The sequence below is a fragment of the Dipodomys merriami genome, unplaced genomic scaffold, assembly GCF_024711535.1.
Source record: "Dipodomys merriami isolate MVZ:Mamm:240054 unplaced genomic scaffold, mDipMer1.0.p SCAF_44, whole genome shotgun sequence".
Classification (NCBI taxonomy): Eukaryota; Metazoa; Chordata; class Mammalia; order Rodentia; family Heteromyidae; genus Dipodomys; species Dipodomys merriami.
Window position 1 is genome coordinate 2,903,577 of NW_027206002.1, and position 21,814 is coordinate 2,925,390.

General features: G+C 41.3%; 1 protein-coding gene across 1 annotated transcript in view; it reads left to right on the top strand.

Annotated features, from left to right (window-relative positions):
- The window catches only part of Sec24a (SEC24 homolog A, COPII coat complex component), a 65,635-nt gene extending 46,238 nt beyond the window's left edge, over positions 1 to 19,397 (top strand). Inside the window, exons 16-23 of the mRNA XM_069993783.1 lie at positions 1,417 to 1,590; positions 4,358 to 4,468; positions 7,977 to 8,152; positions 9,372 to 9,509; positions 11,199 to 11,303; positions 13,336 to 13,428; positions 14,854 to 14,957; positions 16,237 to 19,397. Coding sequence (XP_069849884.1) covers positions 1,417 to 1,590; positions 4,358 to 4,468; positions 7,977 to 8,152; positions 9,372 to 9,509; positions 11,199 to 11,303; positions 13,336 to 13,428; positions 14,854 to 14,957; positions 16,237 to 16,351 — 1,016 coding nt within the window. The 3' untranslated portion in view covers positions 16,352 to 19,397. The remainder of the gene's footprint in view (positions 1 to 1,416; positions 1,591 to 4,357; positions 4,469 to 7,976; positions 8,153 to 9,371; positions 9,510 to 11,198; positions 11,304 to 13,335; positions 13,429 to 14,853; positions 14,958 to 16,236) is intronic.
- The last annotated feature ends 2,417 nt before the right edge of the window (positions 19,398 to 21,814 follow it).

Consider the following 21,814-nt stretch of genomic DNA (forward strand, 5'->3'; position numbering starts at 1 on the left):
CAAAAGAGCTCAGAGGCAGTGCCCAGGCCCTGAGTTCAAGCCTCATGGCCAACAACAACAACAATAAAAAGGTATTTGGAAAATTTTTACTCTGAAGAAGACACTAATAGGGGCTGGGAAGGTGGCTCAGTGTAGAGCGCTTGCCTTGCATGCATGAGGCCCTGGGTTCGATTCCTCAGCACCACATAAGCAAAAAGAAAAAAGCTGGAAGTGACGCTGTAGCTCAAGTGGTAGAGCGCTGGCCTTGAGTTGAAGAGCTGAGGGACAGCGCCCAGGCCCAGAGTTCAGGCCCCACGACTGGACCCAAAAAAAAAAAAAAAAGAAGACACTAATAACTTGGGGGCCGTTGGCTTATACCCATAATCCCAGGTGCTCAGGAGACTGAGATTGTGGGGAATTACAGTTTAAACCAGCCTAGGCAGGAAAGTTAAACAAAATACTTCCTTAACAGATTGCTGAGCGACTTGTATATGCCTGTCATACGAGCTAATATGGGAAGCCTAAAATAGGTGGATTGTTATCCAGGTATATGCTCAGGCAACAAGCAAGACTCTACCTCAGAAATAACCAGCAAGCTGGGCAGTAGTGGCTCACATCTGTAATCCTAGTTACTCAGGAGGCTGAGATCTGAGGACTGAGGTTTAAAGACAGCTTGGGCAGGAAAGTCCATGAGACTCCTATCTACAATTAGCCACTAGAAAACCAGAAGTGGCACTGGGGCTCAAAGTGGTAGAACACTAGCCTGTGGTAGAACACAGCTCAGGGACAGTGCCCAGGTCTTGAGTTTAAGCTCCACGACCGACAAAAATAAACAGACAAACAAATAATAACCAGCACATACTGTATACCCATGGCTCATGCCTGTAATCTGAGCTGTTCAGGAGGCTGAGATCTGAGGATTGTGATTTGAAGCCAGCCCAAGCAGGAAAGTCTGTGAGACTCTTATCTCCAATTAACCAACAGAAAGCCAGAAGTGGAACTCTCAAGTGGTAGAGCACCAGACTAACAAACATAAGGCTCAGAGTTTAAAGCCCACTAGTGCTCCTTCCAAAGGCAAGCACTTATTACCCTTCAACATACTAAATACTATGTATTATCTAAACTTTTTTACTGTTTGATAAGTCACTAAGATAAAATGTAAATATCCAGGGTTGGAGGCATGGCCCAAGTGGTTGAGCACCAGCCAGTAAATGAAAGCATCAGATAGTGAGTTCAAGTCCTGGACCAAAAAAATAAAATAAAAGTAAGTATCCATAAGCAAGCATATTAAAGCCATTTTGAGGGCTGAAACAAAGCTCAGTGGCAAAACACTTGCCTAGCAAATGCAGCATCCTGGGTTCCATCCCTAGTTCCAAAAAAAAAAAGACAAAAATCAAAATACAGTTAAGGTCATTTTGATAACTTTTTCTCTTTCAGGTCTATCCATTCATACTTTCCATGGGAACTTCTTTGTCCGTTCAACAGACTTACTGTCTCTACCCAACGTCAACCCTGATGCTGGGTATGCAGTACAGATGTCTGTAGAAGAGAGTCTCACTGACACTCAGCTGGTTTCTTTTCAGTCAGCACTGTTGTATACGTCAAGCAAAGGTAAGTGTATAGAAAAAAGTAACATAAGAAGAGATCTACCCTCTTATTAAATTTATACGTGTATAATACAGCATTTTTCACTATAATCATAACATTAAAGGCAGATTTTTTCCATGGTCTATGATAAACTGTCTTCCTTGAAATAATTAATAATTTTGTTAGGTCAGAAAGGAAGCTGAAGCCGGGCACCAGTGGCTCACACTTGTAATCCTACTACTCAAGAGGCTAAGATCTGAGGATCATAGTTCAAAGGCAGCCTGGGCAGGAAAGTCCAAGAGACTCTTTATCTCCAATTAACCACCAGAAAACTGGAGGTGGCGCTGTGGCTCAAGTGGTAGAGTGCTAGTCTTGAGCTGAAGAGGGACAATGCCCAGGCCCAGAGTTCAAGCTCCATGACCAAAAAAAAAGTAGTTGAGCACTGGTGGCTCATGCCTAGCTACTCAGGAGGCTGAGATCTGAGGATCATGCTTCGTGAAACTCTTATCTTCAATTAAATAGCATAAAGCTAGAAGAAGAATTGTGACTTAAGTGGTACAGTACCACCCTTTAGTAAGAAAAGTTAAGGAACAGTACCTGCACCTGAATTTAAGCCTCATATTGTCACACACCAAAAAAAAAGAAGGAAAGAAAAGAAGAGCTTTTTGCTATTCCTGAAAGAGCCAAAATGTTTGTCATTTGATTTATTCACAGATTTTATGGATTTTGGGGTATTTTTTGGGGGGGTGGGACAGGGGCAAACCTAGAGCTTGAACTCTGGGCTTGGGCTTCTTTTGTCCAAAGAGAATGCTCCATTACTTGAGCCACACACGGTGCCACTTCCAGCTTTTTCTTTTTTAAGTAGTTTATTGGAGATAAGAGTCTCACATAGTTTCCTGGCTAGACTGGCTTTGAACTGTAATCCTCAGCCTTCTGAGTAGCTAGGATTATAGGCGTGAGCCACCAGCGTCCAGTCAATTTTATTTTTTGAGACAAGTCTTGCTATATAGCCCAGCTTAGCCTAGAATTCATGATCCTCCTGCCTCACCTCCTAAGTCCTAGGATTACAAGCCTGTGCTGCCACTCCCAGTCACAGATACTTATTGAGAGTCTTCTATAAGATACTGTGCTGTAGCAATTTAATAATCCCCCATCTCAACCTGTATTGAGCATGAAGGTATTGTCTGTCTTCACAATTACATAGCAAAGGGGGTAGGAGGATCCCAGCCTAAGCCAGCCCATGCAAAAACCATGAGACCCTATCCCCAAAACAAGGAAAACTGGGACAAGTGGGGCTGTGCCTCAAGTGGTAGAGTACCCACCTGGCAAGCATAAAGCTGAATTCAGCCCCCAGGACAAAAAGAACAAAGTTACAAAGCAATCTACCATAATTTACCATCAATGTTCTCATTACAAAGTTAGCTTTTTCTAATATTCTGTTCATATGAAAAGTGTTTATAGGGGCTGGGAAGTTGGCTCAGTGGTAGAGCGCTTGCCTTGCACGCCTGAGGCCCTGGGTTCGATTCCCAGCACCACATAAGCAAAAAAGCCGGAAGTGGCGCTGTGGCTCAAGTGGTAGAGCACTAGCCTTGAGCTGAAAAGCTGAGGGACAGTGCCCAGGCCCAGAGTTCAGGCCCCACGACTGGACCCAAAAAAAAAAAAAAGAAAAGTGTTTATAATTTCTTGCCTATAAATAAATCTTTGTTATTTATTGTGATTTCTTTAAGGTGGATTCCTTGAAATGAAAATACTGAATATAGAGTTTACTTAGAAAAATCTTGTTATTTACATATTTGAGGAATATTTTGCCAGTTTGTATTCTCTTCAAATTGCCCTTTTAATTTCAGCTTCTGATTGTGGCATTGTTTTGTTTTGTTTTGGTCAGTCATGGGCTTGAATCTGGGCCTGAGTGATGACAGGCACAACAACACATCAGCTTCCTTCTATTGAGATGGAGTCTTATGGACTCTTCTGCACAGGCAGTCCTGGAACTGTGATACTCCCAATTCTAGCCTCTTACCTAGTTTAGGACAGTAGGTGCAAACCACTGCACACAGCTATGAGTTGAGAAGGTCTCTCCTGAACTCTGCTTAGACTAGCCTTGAACCATGAGCCTTCCATTCTCAACTTCTGAAACAGCTAATATTACAGATGTGAGCCACTGGCCCCAGCCCCAAATATTGTCTTTTTTTGTTGTTGTTGTTCAGATATCATAGTATCTATTTAAAATAATTTAAAACTATAAATTAATGTTACCCACTTTTTTTGGGGGGGGGCTTGAACGCTGGGCTTGGGCACTGTCCCTCAGCTCTTCAGCTCAAGGCGAGTGCTCTACCACTTGAGCCACAGTGCCACTTCTGGTTTTCTGGTTTTCTGAGTGGTTTATTGGAGATAAGAGTGTCAGGAGTTTCCTGCCTGGGCTGGCTTTGAACCGTGATTCTCAGATCTCAGCCTCCTGAGTAGGATTATAGGCGTGAGCCACCAATGCCCAGCAATTTGTTACCCACTTTTTACAGATTTATTTCTGGACATAAAATGAAACGCTGTCTTGAAAATAACCAACCCAATAAGGTACTATCAAGTGGTGGTAGAGTGCCTCGTGCCTTCCTAGCAAGCATGAGGCTCTAAGTTCAAACCTTAGGACTACCAAAAACATAAAAACAAAAAATAGAGTGTTGATACAATCTCTGCTTTCTGGGTGACTCTACTCACCTCTATACTGAGGAGAACTGCTTTCAGCATAATATTTTGGTGTGTATCTGCCCCTTATCATCATGTGCTTTCCCCAAAGGTGAAAGAAGAATCCGAGTCCATACTTTGTGTTTGCCTGTAGTTGCTACTCTGAATGAGGTCTTTCTTGGAGCTGATGTTCAAGCAATTTCAGGACTATTGGCCAATATGGGTAAGAGCTGCTATCATCGGTAAATATTTTACAAATAAAGGCAAATCACTTATTTTTGTTTTCCTTTAAGTAATTAGCTTTTTATTTTATTTTGTTGCAAAGGTGCTGTATAGAAGGGTTATAGTTATATAAGTAAGGTAATGAGTACATTTCTTGTAGAACATTGTTACCCATGCCTTTGTTTTTCTCCCACTATCCCTCCTCCCAGTAATTAGCTTTTATAAGATATTTAATTGTTCAAAAGGAAATGTACTTATAGCCAGCCTTGGTGGCTCACATTGGTAATCCTAGTTACTCAGGAGGCTGAGACCTGTGGATCACAGTTCTTAGCCAGCCCAGGCAGGAAAATTGATGGGACTCTTACCTCTAATTAACCACCAGAAATGGGAAATGGACCTGTGGCTCAAACTGGTAGAGTGCTAGCCTAGAGCAAAAAGAGCTCAGGGATTGTGTCCAGGCCCAGAGTTCAAGCCCCATAACTGACCCCCCAAAATAAAACAAAAAAAAGTATTTATTACCTAACATGTAACTGTAACACCTCTGAATATCACCTTTGCCAAAACAATTTTTTTATGAAAAGAAAAATATATTTTTGGTGATTAGGTGTTGGCCTTTTAACTATTTCTATGGAAAGATTTGCTACAGATAATCTTTTTGTTTAAAGAACCTTTATTGAGATAAAATTATATTAGTTAAGACTTTACCATTTTAATTGTGCAATTCTATTAGGGTTTTTTGGTTTGTTTTGTGCCAATACTGAGGGTCTAGGCCCTTAGCTTTTTCACTTAAGTCTGGTGTTCTACCACTTGAGCCATACCTCATACTTTCCTGCCCGGGCTAGTGTTCAACTGTAGGTCCTTAGATTTCAGACTCCTTAGTAGCTAGAATTACAGATATGTACCACTATTGCCTGCTGCTGTAATTTTTGTTTTTGTTTTTTTGGTCAGTCATGGGGCTTGATATCTGGGTCTAGGCGCTGTCCCTCAGCTCCTCAGTTCAAGGCTAGCACTTTACCACTTGAGCCACAGCGCCACTTCTGGCTTTTTCTGTTTATGTGGTGCTGAGGAATCGAACCCAAGGCCTCATGCATGTAAGGCAACCACTCTACCGCTGAGTCACTTTCCTAGCTGTGTTGTTTTCATATAGTTACAGGATTATACCAACATTGTCATAGTCTAATTTTAGAGCGTTTTTATCATCCCAAAAAGACTTTCATGGCTAGGTCAACTAGTGTGTACTCCTACTAATTTGCCCACTGGCTTTAAGCCACCACTAAGCTACTTTCTGTCTGTATACATTTATCTACTTTGGACTTAAAGAGCCATGTCTCAGCCAGGTGCTGGTGGCTCGTGCCTATAATCCTAGCTATTCAGGAGGCTGAAATATGAGGACATGTTTAAAACCACCTTGAGCAGAAAAATCTGAGATATTTATCTCCAGTTAACCAGCAAAAAGCCAGAAGTGGCACTGTGGCTCAAGTGGCAGAGCACTAGCCTTTAGAAAAAAAGCTTAGGGACATTGCCCAGGACCTGAGTTCAAGTTCCAGGAACAACACACACACACAATTAGTAGAGTGCTAGTTGAACAAGCATGAGACCCTGAGTTAAAACTGTGGTATCAGAAAAAAAAAATAATACTATCACATATGTGTTTGCAGCCTTGTCCATATCTTGCCATATTTCTTTCCATCTCAAGTACAGTTGCCTCTTTATGCCGTTGGCTCATTTACAGATTATAAAGTTTAACCTGAGTTTGTGTATTGCAGCCTGTCTCCCTCAGGGAGGAGGGGCCATTTGCTATAGACTCAAACCTGCCTATAACAGGATTAGCCAGTTTCTGTGTTTCCTGTTGGGAGCATTTTCTTTTTCTTTTCTTTTTTTTTTTTTTTTTTGGTCAGTCGTGGGGCTTGAACTCTGGGCCTGGGCGCTGTCCCTCAGCTCTTCAGTTCAAGGCGAGCGCTCTACCACTTGAGCTACAGCGCCACTTCCAGTTTTCTGGTGGTTTATTGGAGATAGGAGTCTCACGGTTTCTCCTGCCCGGGCTGGCTTTGAACCGAGATCCTCAGATCTCAGCCTCCTGAATAGCTAGGATTACAGGTGTGAGCCACCAGCGCCCGGCTTTTGGGAGCATTTTCTTTTATGGAGCTTCGCTTTAGTATTGTTTGTTATATGTTGTTAAAACTTGAAGGTTGTAGCAAGGTACGGTGGTACATGGCTGTGGTTACAGCACTCTGGAGGCTGACGCAGGAGGATTATGAGTTGGAGGCTAGCCTGGCCTACATATCATGACTTTGTCTCAAACAAAAAAGAAAATTGCTGGAGTTATAGCCCAGTGGTAGAATGCTTGCCTTGGTGAAGATTTTGGTCATAGCAGTAAATTTCCTTATTTTACTGACTATGTTTTTCATACCACATGAATTGAATAAGTTGTAGATAGAGAAATCTTTGAAACAAGTGTACTGCTTTTACTAATTAGAAGAGAAAAAAAAAGTTGTCTGGGTAAAGGTGACACCTGTAACCAAGAGGCTGATATCTGAGGGTTTAAGTTCAAAGCCACCTTGGACAGGAAAATCCATGAGCCTGATCTCCAGTTAACCAGCAAAAAGCTGGAAGTAGAGCTATAGGTCAAGTGGTAGAGCACCAGCTTGAGTGAAAAAGCTAAAGAACAGTGCCCAAAACTAGCACCCAAAAAAAAAAAAAATTCAGCATAACAGATGAAAAACTCCCTTTCCCCCCACCTCCTCTCTTTTTCCCGGACCTGTAGACCTGAAGCTTGAATTCTGGGCCTGGGCTCTGTTCTTAATCTTTTGTGCTCAAGGCTCTACGACTTCAGCCATAGCTTCACTTCCAGCTTTTTGTGGCTAATTGAAGATGAGAGTTTCACAGATTTTCCTGCCTGGGCTGGCCTTAAACTGGAATCCTAAATCTCAGCCTATTGAGTAGATAGGATTATAGGAATGAGCCATTGATGCCCAGCCAGAGTTGAAATCTAAAGTCCATAAATACAAAATATAAAATATAAATGTAAAATATAAAAATATAAATGTAACAGCAATATGAATTCATATTTCAAGTAATATTTTGGTGTTTTTTTTTCTATTTCTCAGTGCCTTATGAAATGAAACAATAGACTGAAATCATTAACATTAGATTCAATGGATGACAGTGTTTCCAATTTTCAGATAAGGAAACAGATTCAGGAAGATTAGATTTCTTTCCGGTTTGCATCAAAATGCCAAGAATTATACTACTAGAAAATAGAAAAATTCTCTGGAGGGTTTGGTTTGGTTCCCCAGAACATGCTTTTACCTGTTATTTGAAGTGACGCTGTGGCTCAAGGGGTAGAGTGCTTGCCTTGAGCAGAAGAGCTCAGGGACAGTGCCCAGGCCCAGAGTTCAAGCCCCACAACTGACACCCCCCCCAAAAAAAAAAAAGGTCTTGGGTCCTTACTAGAGGAGTTGCTAAACCGCTATCTTGTTTCTCTTTGTCCCTGCCCTCACCTCAATTAGCTGTTGACAGGTCTGTGTCTGCCAGTCTGAGTGATGCCCGGGATGCCCTGGTGAATGCGGTCATTGACTCTCTAGCAGCTTACCGGTCTTTAGTCCTGAGTAATCAGCAGCCTGGCCTCATGGTTCCTTTCTCTTTGCGGCTTTTCCCGTTATTTGTATTGGCTCTCCTTAAACAGGTAAGACAAGTAGAAACAAAAACAGCCACTAGAACAATGAAAGGTCAAAAGCCAAGATTTTTATCCTGGGAATCGCCCAACACTGTATATGTGATTCTGGGTCAGGTACATTTTGTGAGGACAAGGACCTTACCATTTGAAGAGACTTATAGTCAGAGAAAGTTGGCTGAGTCAGTCTGTTAACAAATTTCCAACCTCCGTGTGTGGTCACTCTCTGTATTTGATCAGGCTCATCACTGTCCCCTGCTAGCTGATATCTGATCACTCTGGCCTGTCTCCTGCAAGAATCCTGATTCCCCTAAGCACTGACCCTGAGCTGTTTTGCTTAAGGATAGAGCTCTACTACTCAATCCACACCTCAACTTCTGGCCTTGTGCTGGTTAATTGGAGAGCAAATTAAATCTAATGGACTTTACAACCCGGCTGGCTTTGAACTGCTATCCTCAGAACTAGACCCCTGAGTAACTAGGATTACAGGTATGAGCTGCTGGTGTCACATTGAGTCCATTTTTTTTCAATAAGTGTTGAGCTCTTTCTGTGGGCCAGATCCTGAGTTAGGTATGGGAGAGACAACAGTATCTAAGATATTTCCAAGCCCTGTCTCCCAAAACTGATGCTATAAAGCCCTGAGAATTGAGCAACTGTTTATGGGCATGAGAAACATTTGGGTTTTTTAGGACAATGACCCTGGCAAGAACACGTAGGCAGTACCCACAGGTGACATGTGACAGGCTATTACCTACTACTGTTTTCTACTCTGTTATCATCATTTGTATTATTTCTTTTGCCGTTGACTCCCAAGCTTTGAAATATTGTTGGATTTCTAATTATGGGAGAAACAATGACAGTCACTATTAATTGTCACCCAGCATTTATAGGACACTTGGTAGATCTTTTGGGCCCTTCATGTAGACCTTTGTCATCTGCTGTATACCTTGTTTTTCCCATGATGCTTAGATTATTGTATCTCTATCAGTATATGGTAAATAAAGAGTATTTAGCCTATTTTACTAATTAGGAAATAGGCACTAAGAAGACAAGGTAGCTTAAAAGGTAAGGTTATAGTCACAATTTAATACATGTATGACTTCTTAGATTCTTTTATAAATTAATTTACAGAATTTGCTAATTTTGTCTGAGGATATTTTTTTCAACAGATACAAGCTTCTGTGTTTCTTAAATGTCTTTTTTGATGGGCATTGGTTTATCTTTATTACAGAAATCATTCCAGACTGGGACAAATGCACGTCTAGATGAACGTATTTTTGCTATGTGTCAAGTGAAAAACCAGCCATTGGTTCATCTTATGCTGACAACACATCCCAATTTGTACAGAGTTGACAACCTCTCAGATGAAGTAAGATGAATTCCCTTTTTACTTGCTTTTTATAAAGAAGGTCTGTAAGCTTGATTATAGTCCATGTAGTACAGATATACAAGCGTTATAGTTTCTTTCTTTGCTGGTTATATGTACAGAAACATTGGTTTGTTCAGGCATTGGGGCTTACCTCTGTAATCCTATTTACTCAGGAGACTGAAATGTGAGGGTCACAATTTGAAGCCAGCCCTGGCAGGAAAGTCAGCAAGACTCTTTATCTTCAATAAATTACTAGAAGTGTATCTGTGGCTCAAGTAGTAGAGCACTAGCCTTGAGCAAAAGAAGCTCAGAGATAGTGCTCAGGCCCTGAGAACAAGTCCCAGGACTGGCACACAAAAAAAAGAAACTTTGGGGGCTAGGAAGGTGGCTCAATAGTAGAGTGCTTGCTTTGGATGCATGAGGCCCTGGGTTCGATTCCTCAGCACCACATAAACAGAAAAGCCTGGAAAGGTGCTGTGGCTCAAGTGGTAAAGCACTAGCCTTGAACTGAAGAGCTGAGGGATAGTGTCCAGGCCCAGATTTCAAGCCCCACGACTAGCACAAAAAAAGAAAAAGAAACTTTGGTTCAAGGAAGCTCCTGAAAATAGTGGTTTTACTAAGTGCTAAGACAAATCTCTAGAGCAGAGCTGAGAAATAAAGAGTGTCAAATTGACCAGCGCCAGAGCCATAGTTTCTTCGTTTGAACAAATCAATCTGAAAGATGTATCCCAAGAGTAAAATTATACTGAACATCTTATGTCAACAATGTAATATGTTTGAGTTATTAAAGAAAAAAGTTAATTTTAAACTTTGCTTTTAATAGGAAATTTATTAAAATCATAAGCATAAAAATGTTAGATCATATACTAGTTATTACAAATAAGGGAAACCATGGGACCTATGTTTCTTTGGGCCTGGCTTATTTCACTTAATATAATTTTTTCCAAGTCTTTCCATTTCCTAACAAATGGGGCAATGCCATTCTTTCTAATGGAGGCATAGAATTCCATTGTGTATATATTTCTAAAATTGTGATTAGATATAGATGAAGTGATGCTTTGGTTAAAATATTTCAGATTAAAGAATTTAAGCCAGGTGCCAGCGGCTCATGCCTGTAATCGTGGTTACTCAGGAGGCTGATATCTGAGGATTGTGGTTCAGTGAATGCCATCCCAGGCAGAAAAGTCTCTGTGAGACTGACCTCTAATTAACCACTCAAAAATCAGAAGTGGCACTGTGATTCAAGTGGTAGAGCGCTATCCTAGAGCACAAAGAGGCTCAGGGACAGCGCCCAGGCCCTGAGTCCAAGCCTCACAACTGGGAAGAAAGCAAAAAAAGAATAAGCCAGCCAAGCTAGAAAGTCCACAATACTCTTATCTCCAGCTAACCACAAAAAAGTTGAAAGTGAAGGTGTGGCTCAAGTGGTAGATTGCAAGCCTTGACCAATAAAAGCTGAGAGTGTCTGGGTCCTGAGTTCAAGACTCAGTACCAGCACAACTGGGGGGAAAAAGTTAATTTGGTTTTCTTGGTATTTATAGTGTCTTTGTTTTAAATAAGTGGCAAATATAACTGATTTGCCTAAGTAAGGCCCATACTTTTAGAGGTGACATTATTTCATTGTTATTGTGGTTTAACTCTATCTTCTATATATCTATCTTCTATATCTTAACCTTTCCCTTAACCTCTCAGGGAGCATTGAACATCAATGATCGAACCATCCCTCAACCCCCCATTCTTCAGCTCTCAGTGGAGAAGTTGAGCAGAGATGGTGCTTTCCTTCTGGATGCAGGCTCCGTGAGTACTTTGTCTTGTCCTGGCTCTTCTCACTCTCTATCACTGTACCTGGTCAGCATTTGGCTTTTTCTCTTTAATATATCTTTTTGAATAGATTGCATACATTCTCTGGCCTGCATATATTTGCATCAGCCTTTTGATCCCACTAGTCTCATTCTTCATGAAATGAAATGCCAATTGTGTCTGTCACAATTTGTACTTCCTCATTCTTTTGCTCTTTTAAAACTAAATATAGAGGGGCTGGGCAGGTGGCTCAGTGGTAGAGTGCTTGCCTCGCATGTATGAGACCCTCCGCACCACATAAGCAGAAAAAGCCGGAAGTGGCGCTATGGCTCAAGTGGTACAGTGCTGGCCATGAGCTGAAGAACTCAAGGACAGCGCCCAGGCCCAGAGTTCAAGCCCAGGACCAACAAAAAACAAAAACCTAAACATAGAACTTCCCTATGAGCCGGGCACGGGTGGCTTATGCCTATAATCCTAGCTTCTCAGGAGGCTGAGATCTGAGAATCACACTTCAAAGCCAGCCCAGGCAGGAATGTCCATGAGACTCTGATCTCCAATAAACCACTAGAAAACCAGAAGTGGCGCTGTGGCTCAAGTGGTAGAGCACTCGCCTTGAGCTGAAAAGCAGAGACAGTGCAAGTGCAGAGTTCAAGCCCCACGACCCACCAAAAAAAAAACAATTTCCCTATGATCCAGCCATATCACTCTGGGGCATCTACACAGAATATTAAGTGAGGTTACAGACGCTTGCACATCCATGTTCTTGCTGCACTATTCATAATAGCTAAATTATGAAAATAACCCAGATGCCCTACAATAGATGAGTGGATCAAAAATGTACATATACACAGTGGAATTTTACTCATCTATTAGAAAGAATAATAATATGTCATTGCAGGGAAATGGATGGATCTAGAACAAATCATGTTAAGTGAGGTGAGCCAAGCTCAGAGAGACAAACGGTCTTATGTTCTCTCTCCTGTAGAAGGTAGATCTAAATTATAGCTGGGCATGACAACCTTTACAGTGCTCTATGTATGCATTTACACACAAACAGACTAAAGGAGGATACCCTAAAGGAAGGACCCAAAGGTATAAACATCTAAAATAAACCCAAAGGTGGGAACATCTAAAATACTGCTTATCTAAACCAATTCCAAGAAATGGAAGCATGTTTTGTTGTTATCTTTTAAGGGGAAACAGAAATGGAGAGAGGAAGGAAAAGCAAATGCAATGATGATATTCAATATACACTATGTTAAAAAATGAACTGTATGGGCTGGGAAGGTGGCTCAGTGGTAGAGCGCTTGCCTTGCATGCATGGGTTCGATTCCTCAGCACCACATAAGCAAAAAGAAAAAAGCCAGAAGTGGTGCTGTGGCTCAAGTGGTAGAGCGCTAGCCTTGAGCTGAAGAGCTGAAGGACAGCACCCAGGCCCAGAGTTCAGGCCCCATGACCGGACCCCCCCCCCCCACCGCCAAAAAGATAATAATAATGAACTGTGTAATTTGTGGGCAGGGATAGGAGGAGAAAACTGGGGGAAAGTGAAAGAAAGGGTGACATTGTCCAAGAAGAGTTGTACTCATTACCTAACTCATGGAATTGAAACCTATATAACTCCTCAACAAGAACAATGTTTGTTTGTTTTTTTAAGTAGAAAAGAATGCCCAGGAAAAAAAAGTAAAAACTTACCTGTGATTTAAAGTTTTATTTTATTTTTTTTATTTTTTTTATTTTTGGGTCCAGTCGTGGGGCCTGAACTCTGGGCCTGGGCACTGTCCCTCAGCTTTTCAGCTCAAGGCTAGTGCTCTACCACTTGAGCCACAGCGCCACTTCCGGCTTTTTTGCTTTATGTGGTGCTGGGAATCGAACCCAGGGCCTCAGGCACGCAAGGCAAGCGCTCTACCACTGAGCCAACTTCCCAGCCCCTGATTTAAAGTTTTAAAGAAAACAAACAAAAGCTCAGTGGTAAAGGTGTCAGCAGACTTACTGTTCGCCTCTCTCAAGGGAATTTTATTTCTGTTTGCAGGTCTTTATGCTTTGGATTGGGAAAAACTGCGCACAGAATTTTCTCAGCCAGGTTCTAGGAGTTCAAAACTATGCATCAATTCCACAGCCTATGGTAAGTTTTATTTTGCCAAGTATGGCAAAATTCAAATTAACAATGGATAATACAGACATTTCTCTTTCAACTGGAAATACTCATCTTGTTTTATTGTGTGGTTGTCAGCAGAGGCAACCTGGGTCACTGGTCTATGACCTCATGCTCAAAGGATGCTCCTACCTCAGCCTCCGAATAGCTGGGACTGCAGGTGCTCGTTACTGTGCCAGCCTCATTATATGTTTTTATGCCATACTTTTATCTAGGAAGCACTAGCTTTCAGGCCTTGAGCAAAAACTACTAGAACCAATGATTACCCAATATAAGTAACTTGTAATAATCACAGAAAGGCAGCGAGTCATTCTAAATGTTATAATAAAGAGAAGAGCAAGAAGGTTCTCCTAAAGCAGACCTTGGCAAACAAGACCCACCAGTTGTTTTTTGTTGTTGTTGTTTGTTTTCTTGTTTTTTGTCGGTTGTGGAGCTTGAACTCTGGGCTTAAGGATTTATTAGAACACAGCCATGCCCAGGCCACTTATTTTTTCTGGCTACTTTAGGGCCACAAGGGCAGAACAATATTTGCAACAAACATAAAATGACCTCCATGTCTAAAATATTTACTGTATGCACCAACAATGTCACCAGGTGACTCATAAATATGTTACAATTTGAGGAATTGCCTGGCACTGTTGGCTCACTCCTGTAATCCCAGCTACTCAGGAGGCTGAGATCTGAGGATTGTGGTTTAAAGTCAGCCTGGGCAGGAAAGTCCATGAGACTCCCCCCCCTCCCCCCCCAGTTGTGAGTCTTGAACTCTGGGCCTAGGCGCTGTCCCTCAGCTCTTCAGCTCAAGGCTAGTGCTCTTCCACTTGAGCCACAGTGCCACTTCTGGTTTTCTGGGGGTTTATTGGAGATAAGAGTCTCAGAGACTTTCCTGCCTTGTTTGGCTTTGAACTGAGAACCTCATATCTTAGCTTCCTGGGTAGCTAAGATTACAGGAGTGAGCCACCAGCACCTGGCACGAGACTCTCTTATCTCCACCAAAAAAAAAAAAAAATCAGAAGTGAAGCTGTGGCTCAAGTGGTAGAGTACCAGCCTTGAGCAGAAAGCTTGAGGACAGCACCCTCACCCAACCCCCAAGACACACACACACACACACACACACACACACACACACACACACACACACACACACACACACACACACACACACACACACACACACACACACACACACACACACACGAGGAATGCTGTAGTTCATACAGTAGTAGATGTATAATTAGAACTCACGGGATATCACCCTGACCCAATCCCCAAGACACACACACACACACACACACACACACACACACACACACACACACACACGAGGAATGCTGTAGTTCATACAGTAGTAGATGTATAATTAGAACTCACGGGATATCATTTGATTTTGTGTAACAGACAGACCTTCCAGAACTTGATACACCAGAATCTGCCAGAACAATAGCTTTTATCTCTTGGCTTAGAGAACAGAGACCATTTTTCCCAGTCCTTTATGTAATAAGGTAAGTCTAAAACCATTGGTTTCACCTTTCAAGGACTTGTTTTGAATGATAGATACATGTGACCTAAGGTTTAAGCAATCTTTTGCAAGAATATGGGGGGGGGGAAGGAAACTAAATTCTTTACAATAAATAATACTAAATTGTGCTTTATAAATGATTATGAGAATTACTAAACTTTTAATAAACTTGTTGGAAAAAAGCTTAACAATTTCTACTAATTACTAAACTCTCCTCTGCACAGCAGAAAATTATGTAATGAACCAAGTGTTCTCAGAGAAAGCCTACACAACTATCTATATGTATGGCAAATATTAGGCATCAGTGGCTCACACTTGTAATTCCTAGCTACTCAAAGAGGCTAAGATCTAAGGATTGTGGTTTGAAGCCATCCAGGTAGGAAAGTCCACAATATACTTATCTCCAGTTGATCACCAAAAAGCTGGAAGTGAAGGTGTGGCTCAAGTGGTAGAGTGCTAGCCTTGAGCTGAAGAGCTGAGGGACAGCGCCCAGGCCCAGAGTTTAGGCCCCACAACCGGACCAAAAAACAAAAAAATAAATAAATAAAAAATAAAAAACAGAAGTGGAGCTGTGACTCAAAAGTGATAGAGCACTAGCCTTGAGTGAAAGAATTGAGGGATAGTGTCCAGGCCCTGAGTTCAAACTCCACGACCAACAACAACAACAACAAAAATTAAAAATAAAATACACAATTGGCAGACTTGAGCCAGGCACTGATGGCTCATGCCTGTAATCCTAGCTACTCAGGAGGCTGAGATCTGAGGATCACAGTTCAAAGCCAGCCCAAGTAGGAAAGTCTATAAGACTCTTATCTCCAATTAACCACTAGAAAACTGTAAGTGGCTCTGTAGTAGATAGTGGTAGAGCACTGGCCTTGAGCTAAAGAGCTGAGGGACAGAGCCCAGGCCCAGAGTTCAAGCCCCAGGACCGACCAAAAAAAAAAATTGATCAGTTTGTCTCAGACTTTTTGTTGTTGATGGTGGTCATGGGGCTTGAACTCAGGGTTTGGGCAGTCCCTGAGTGCTTTCACTCAAGGTTAGCTCTCAACCACTTTCACAATTCCATTTCCTATTTTCTAGTGGCTAATTAGAGATAAAGAGTCTCACAGACTTTGCTGTTTGGGCTGGCTTTGAACTGCAATCCTCACATCTCAGCCTCCTGAATAGCTAGTATTACAGGCTTAGCCACCAACAGCTGGCTTCACTGTATTTTTACTGTTGTATTTTATCTAGTGAGTATAACTGTACTTTTCATTCCTAAGGGATGAGAGTCCAATGAAAGCCAGCTTCCTTCAAAATATGGTAGAAGACAGAACTGAATCTGCTTTATCATACTATGAATTCCTCTTGCACATACAGCAGCAAGTGAATAAATGAAGAAATCTGACTTAGTTATTGCTAAGGAAATCACAATAATGCAGAATTCCTGGGAATGTGTAGTACCTTACTTTTCTATTTAAGTTTGTGAACTAAAATGTGATGATTGAGATGTTTTCACTGTGATTTCAACCAACTATAGCAAATAAAGGACCACAGCAGAAAATCAAACATGCAACTCTAAAATACTGTAATTTTCAAATCATAATATATTGATGTATGATTGAATACCTTTGTTCCTTTGCTGCCAATTATGTTTGAGTTGTTGTGGATTGGGACAAGACAAAAACAATGCTGCTGAGGCATTGTACATTTTGTAAAATAAAGATTTCTATGTTCTACATGTATATTTCTCATATTTTATTTTTTCTGAAATTTTGGCTGCTACATTTAACCTCACAAGACTTAACAGGTTGCAGGGAAGTTTCAAATCCATTGGTAATGATCTTTTTAAAATTGGAATATCCAAAAATAAATAGAATGTAGAAAAATAGAATTCATTCCCCATACCCAGTTGTTTTTTTTCTTTTGAGAATTATCATGTTAACTAAAACTAGAGTAAACTAACTCTAGTTTGACAGGAATATGAAGTAATGGATTCAAGTTTTAAAATCTGTCAGTATTCTTTCTACTTGAAGAACAAAATCACTTTGATTTGAAGTGAAAGCTGTAATTAGGTGTTTTTCTGATTTGGATACTGAGGCCTTAGACATTTTATTCTGCAATGATAAACAATTTATCATTTATAGTGATTACAGGGAGATGAAAAATTGTAGTTATTTTGATCCTCTAGGTGGATTTGTCTGGTTTATGCTGATCTGATTAATATTAAAAGTGTTATCCTGGTGAAATGAAAGAAGCTAAAGGTTTTAAATACTATCTTAGTATGCATTTTTCTAAGAAGTTTATTAATTAGGCTGAAAGTCACTCACATATTCTGGGATATTCAAGTCCATGAATGCACAAATGTTGCTGTTTGATTGAATGGATATTAGGGTCCCCCAAATTCAATGTATTGTACTTACTGAAAAAAATAACCCTGATTTCTGAACATGTTCAAGAGACTTTTTTATTCAGCTACAAAAATACCATAGTCAAAATCTATTGAGCGAGATTTGTTTACAAATAGAGAAATTATACATCTGTATATTTAAAGTGCTGTGATATAGTATCTTTAAAAAAAAGTGTGGCTCAGTTTTCAGATTCATTTTTTTCTTTTATGAACTTCTTAAATGATGTTCATGTGTAATACTTGATGAAAAGATAGCTGTTTTATTGATTTAATAAGGTAGAAATGTGTTTACAGTCTTGGTCTACATGATCACCAATGAAATAGTATCTTTCAGGTTTACATCCACATGGGCTGACTTTAATGGAGATTTTTTATAGGAAAGAAGCAAGCAGGTCCCTTAGAGTATGCAACTACTCTTTGCCAGCTGGTTCAGTGTAATTGTGATCTATGAAAGTATCATCTCTCTTAAGCAGTGTTAACAGGTTGTTGTTTTTTTCCAGTGTACAGATGGTACATTGACCTGTAATTTTTCTTTTAAAGCTGCTTCATTTACTAAGGAGCAATGTTAAAATTATAATAAATTAAATTTATATTTTTCTCTTCCTTTTAAAAAACAGTCATTATGGACTAGTGGGTTTTTTGTTGCTGGTTTTTTGTTTTTGTGCCAGTACTGGGGCTTGAACTCGGGGCCTCACACTTTCACTTAGTTTGTCCCCTCAAGGCAGACACTCTGCCACTTGAGCCACACCTCCACTTCCAGTTTCTTGCTGGTTAATTGGAGATAAAAGTCTCTCAGATAGATCTGAAATAAAACTGAAATTCTCAGATCTCAGCCTCCTGAGTAGCTAGGATTGTAGGTGTGGAGCCACTGGAGCCCAGTTTGTATTGGTGTTTCTTAAAAGAACTAAAGTCTTCTTAATGTGATTTTAAATGTTGGTATGTGTAAATCTTTTTTTAATATTAGTAGAGAATCTTGCAGAGGAACAATTTGAGCATCTAGGACAAACCTTCTTTGTGCCTCACTACATCCCTGATTGGGTCTGACTCCTGCTGTTACCACATATTGTTAGTATATTTCACACATTTACTTTCAAATGTATTTTACATATTGTGGAACATGTGCAATCCAGAATCATTTTATACAGGTCATTAAAAACAAGTTAGGATTCACAGTACGTGTTCTCCAGAAAATAAGAGAATGAATGAACCTTTGGGGGATATTCATATACAACAATTGATTTCTGTAATATTGAATGTGGTTTTTGAGTTTTCTTTTTTCATCTTTTTTTTTTTTGCAAGTAGAGCACTACCTATGTCATCTTGTATTACTTCTTGATGTAAAGCAACTAATATTTACACGATGCCATATTTTTTTTAATTGTAGTTGTAAATTATGAAAGATCCTTGAATTTTCTACAGATCTACAACTACTAAAGTAACAGACAAGGGCAATCTTGGTATATAAATTTGAGCATGGCAGTTCTATCATAAAAAGTACTCTATTTTTCTAATTTCTAGAATTTTTTAAATAACATTTCTGTAAGTCTGACATGCTAATATTCATTCAAGCAGTACCACTTATTTTAGTTTGCATATATTTTCAATGTATTTAATTTAATGTAATGTATTGAGTCTCAGACTGTTTTGCAATAATTAGAATAAAAGATTTATTTCTTCTAATCAAAGATGCATAACAGCTATTATCTAGGGGACCACCAAATGTGATTTCAAGATTTTGTTAACTATTACAAATATAATCCTTATATAGAAATTTTAATTTTGTAAAGTAGTGTATAATATTGTAACATTAAATTCTTGTCCTCGAATTAAAGTATGTATTGATCTTCAATGTGCTGTGTTAAATCTTGCTTCTCTGAAATGTTAAGAGACAAGATACGTCTTCCTTTTTACAGTTTGTAATTTTCACTGTTTTATTCCTGTAAAAAAAAAAAAAGTCATTTGTAACCCATGCAACAATCGTTTGATCTGTGCTAACTTATGAATTTGGCTATTCAATAAAGTTAATGGAAAGACTTTGAGCGCCTCATCATTTTCGTTGATAGGAGCCACTTGTCACTCACTTGAGTGTTGCTGTGTCCTGCACTACAGTTCAAAAGAAAACGAGCCGCGCGCCTGTCTTCCTGGCTACTCAGGAGGCTGAGCTCTGAGGATCGCGGTTCAAAGCCAGCCCGGGCAGGAAAGTCCCTGAGATTCCGACCTTCAATAAACCACTAGTAACCGGAAGTGGCGCTGTGGCTCCCCCTGCGCTACCCCCATGTGTCCTGCTGTGTTAGTGCAGGCTCTCCCTGTTATTCAAGATAGCTTGTGGCGTAGCCTAGACTTCCTTGATCTGGTTATAAGTGCCAGCCGGAGAAAAGGCAGAGAAGGGGAATGAAGCCAGCTTGCAACTGAGGTGGAAAGCGCCTCTAGGAAGGTGAGGCCTGCCATGCGTGCAAGGTGTGTGGTGGCGACCGGGCGCCCCGCCCCCTCGAGGCACCGCCCTACTGTGACGTATTTCCTGTCTGCCCGTGAGAGGAACGTTGATGGCCTAGACGCCCCGATTTGGTTGTGCAGGCGCCATTTCCCTCACTTTCCCCACCCATTAGGTGGACGCATGTTGTCTTTATCCTTTACTCCCCGAGTGAAGATCAGTGGGGACCCTAGGTCTAGGAAGGGGAGCGGTGAAGGGGACCACAGGTAGGGGAGGGACCTGGTGTCCTGATTCCCTCACCGAAGCCCAGAGGCTGGTCTGGGCTTTGAAAGGGCGCATGCGCACATCATCCATCAGCTTTCCCCCCCACCTGCTGAAGTGGATCTATGGGGCGGGTGGGCGGCAAAGGATGTGTGGGAGGCAGGATGGGCACATGAGCCACCAATCCCCGAAGATGGAGGTAAATTCTCTTACACAAAGTATTTACAAAAGTTAAAATCCTGAAAGCAGAGAGAATAGTGATAGTGATAATGGCTGGCCTGTGGCTCAATGGTGAAGCGCTTGCCTGGCAGGTGCAAGGCCCTTCACTATGCAAGAGAATATTATTATTGTTGTTGTTGTTGTTGTTATTTATTGTCGGTCATAGGGCTTGAACTCGGCCTGGGCATGGTCCCTCAGCCCTTCAGCTCAAGGCTAGTACTCTACCATTTGAGCCACAGCGCCACTTCCGGTTTTCTGGTGGTTAATTGGAGATGAGTCTCCCGGACTTGCCTTCCTGGGCTAGCTTTGAACTGTGATCTCAGATCTCAGCCTCCTGAGTAGCTAGGATGACAGGCGTGAGCCACCGGTGTCCAGCATTAATAATAGTTTTAAAAACCATAGTCCAGTGTTATCTTTAGGGGGTGAAAAGAGACGGAATGGGGTGTGGCTTACATGGACCTCAAAGATATTCCTAGCTTCTCTTTTTCACTAGTACCACCAAATTACCTGTGTGCACTACCATATGTTGTTTCTTTTATAGGTTTTAAGAAACCCAAGGGGCTAGTGTGGTGGGCACGCCTGTAGTCTCAGCTACTCCAGAAATGAGGATCCACTTCTAAGGAAGGCCTGAGATTGCTGTGTAAGCATCCCAGCGTCTGAGTAGGACCCAGCCTGTCTCCCTTGTGGATTCCACCAGCATATGCTTCTCCTTCTCAGGAAATTCAGCACACAAAAGTTGAGTAGCTGGGGCTGGGAAGGTGGCTCAGTGGTAGAGCCTTGCCTTGCATGCTCGAGGCCCTGGGTTCGATTCCCCAGCACCACATAAGCAAAAAGAAAAAAAGCCGGAAGTGGCGCTGTGGCTCAAGTGGTAGAGTGGTAGCCTTGAGCTGAAAAGCTGAGGGACAGTGCCCAGGCCCAGAGTTCAGGCCCCACAACCGGACCCAAAAAAAAAAAAAAAAAAAAAAAAGTTGAGTAGCTTTTCTGTCTCGACCTCCTGGTTGAGATCTGAGGTCAGATCTAAGAACAAGAAACATCAGGCCTGCTCTCCTACCACCACAGGTATCTCTTTTCTCCTAAGATGTGGGGAAAGATCAGGTGGTCAGGGTGAGGATAATCTGTTTTCCAACACCCCCTCAAATAAATACTGACCTACTTTGTGCCAGTGTGTCACATCTATAATCCTAGCTATTCAGGAAGCTGAGATCTGAGGACTGTGGTTACAAGGCAGTCCAGGCAGGAAAGTCCCTGAGACTGTTAGCTCCTATTTCAAAAACCACCAGAAGTGGAGCTGTGGCTCATGTGGTAGACCACCAATCTTAAGCTAAAAAGCTCAGAAACTGTGTCCAGGCCCTGAATGCAAGCCCCAGGACCTGCCACCCCCTCCAAAAATAAATGAAGTGCCTTTTAGTTCCCAGGCTATGCTGATGGAGGCCTTCTTTCCCGCTCCCACCCCTCACCCTAACATCAAGAGCTTATTCATCTACCATCTTTTACTGCCCTCTAGTGGTCATTTTCTTCTCCTAGATTGAAAATTCCTGAA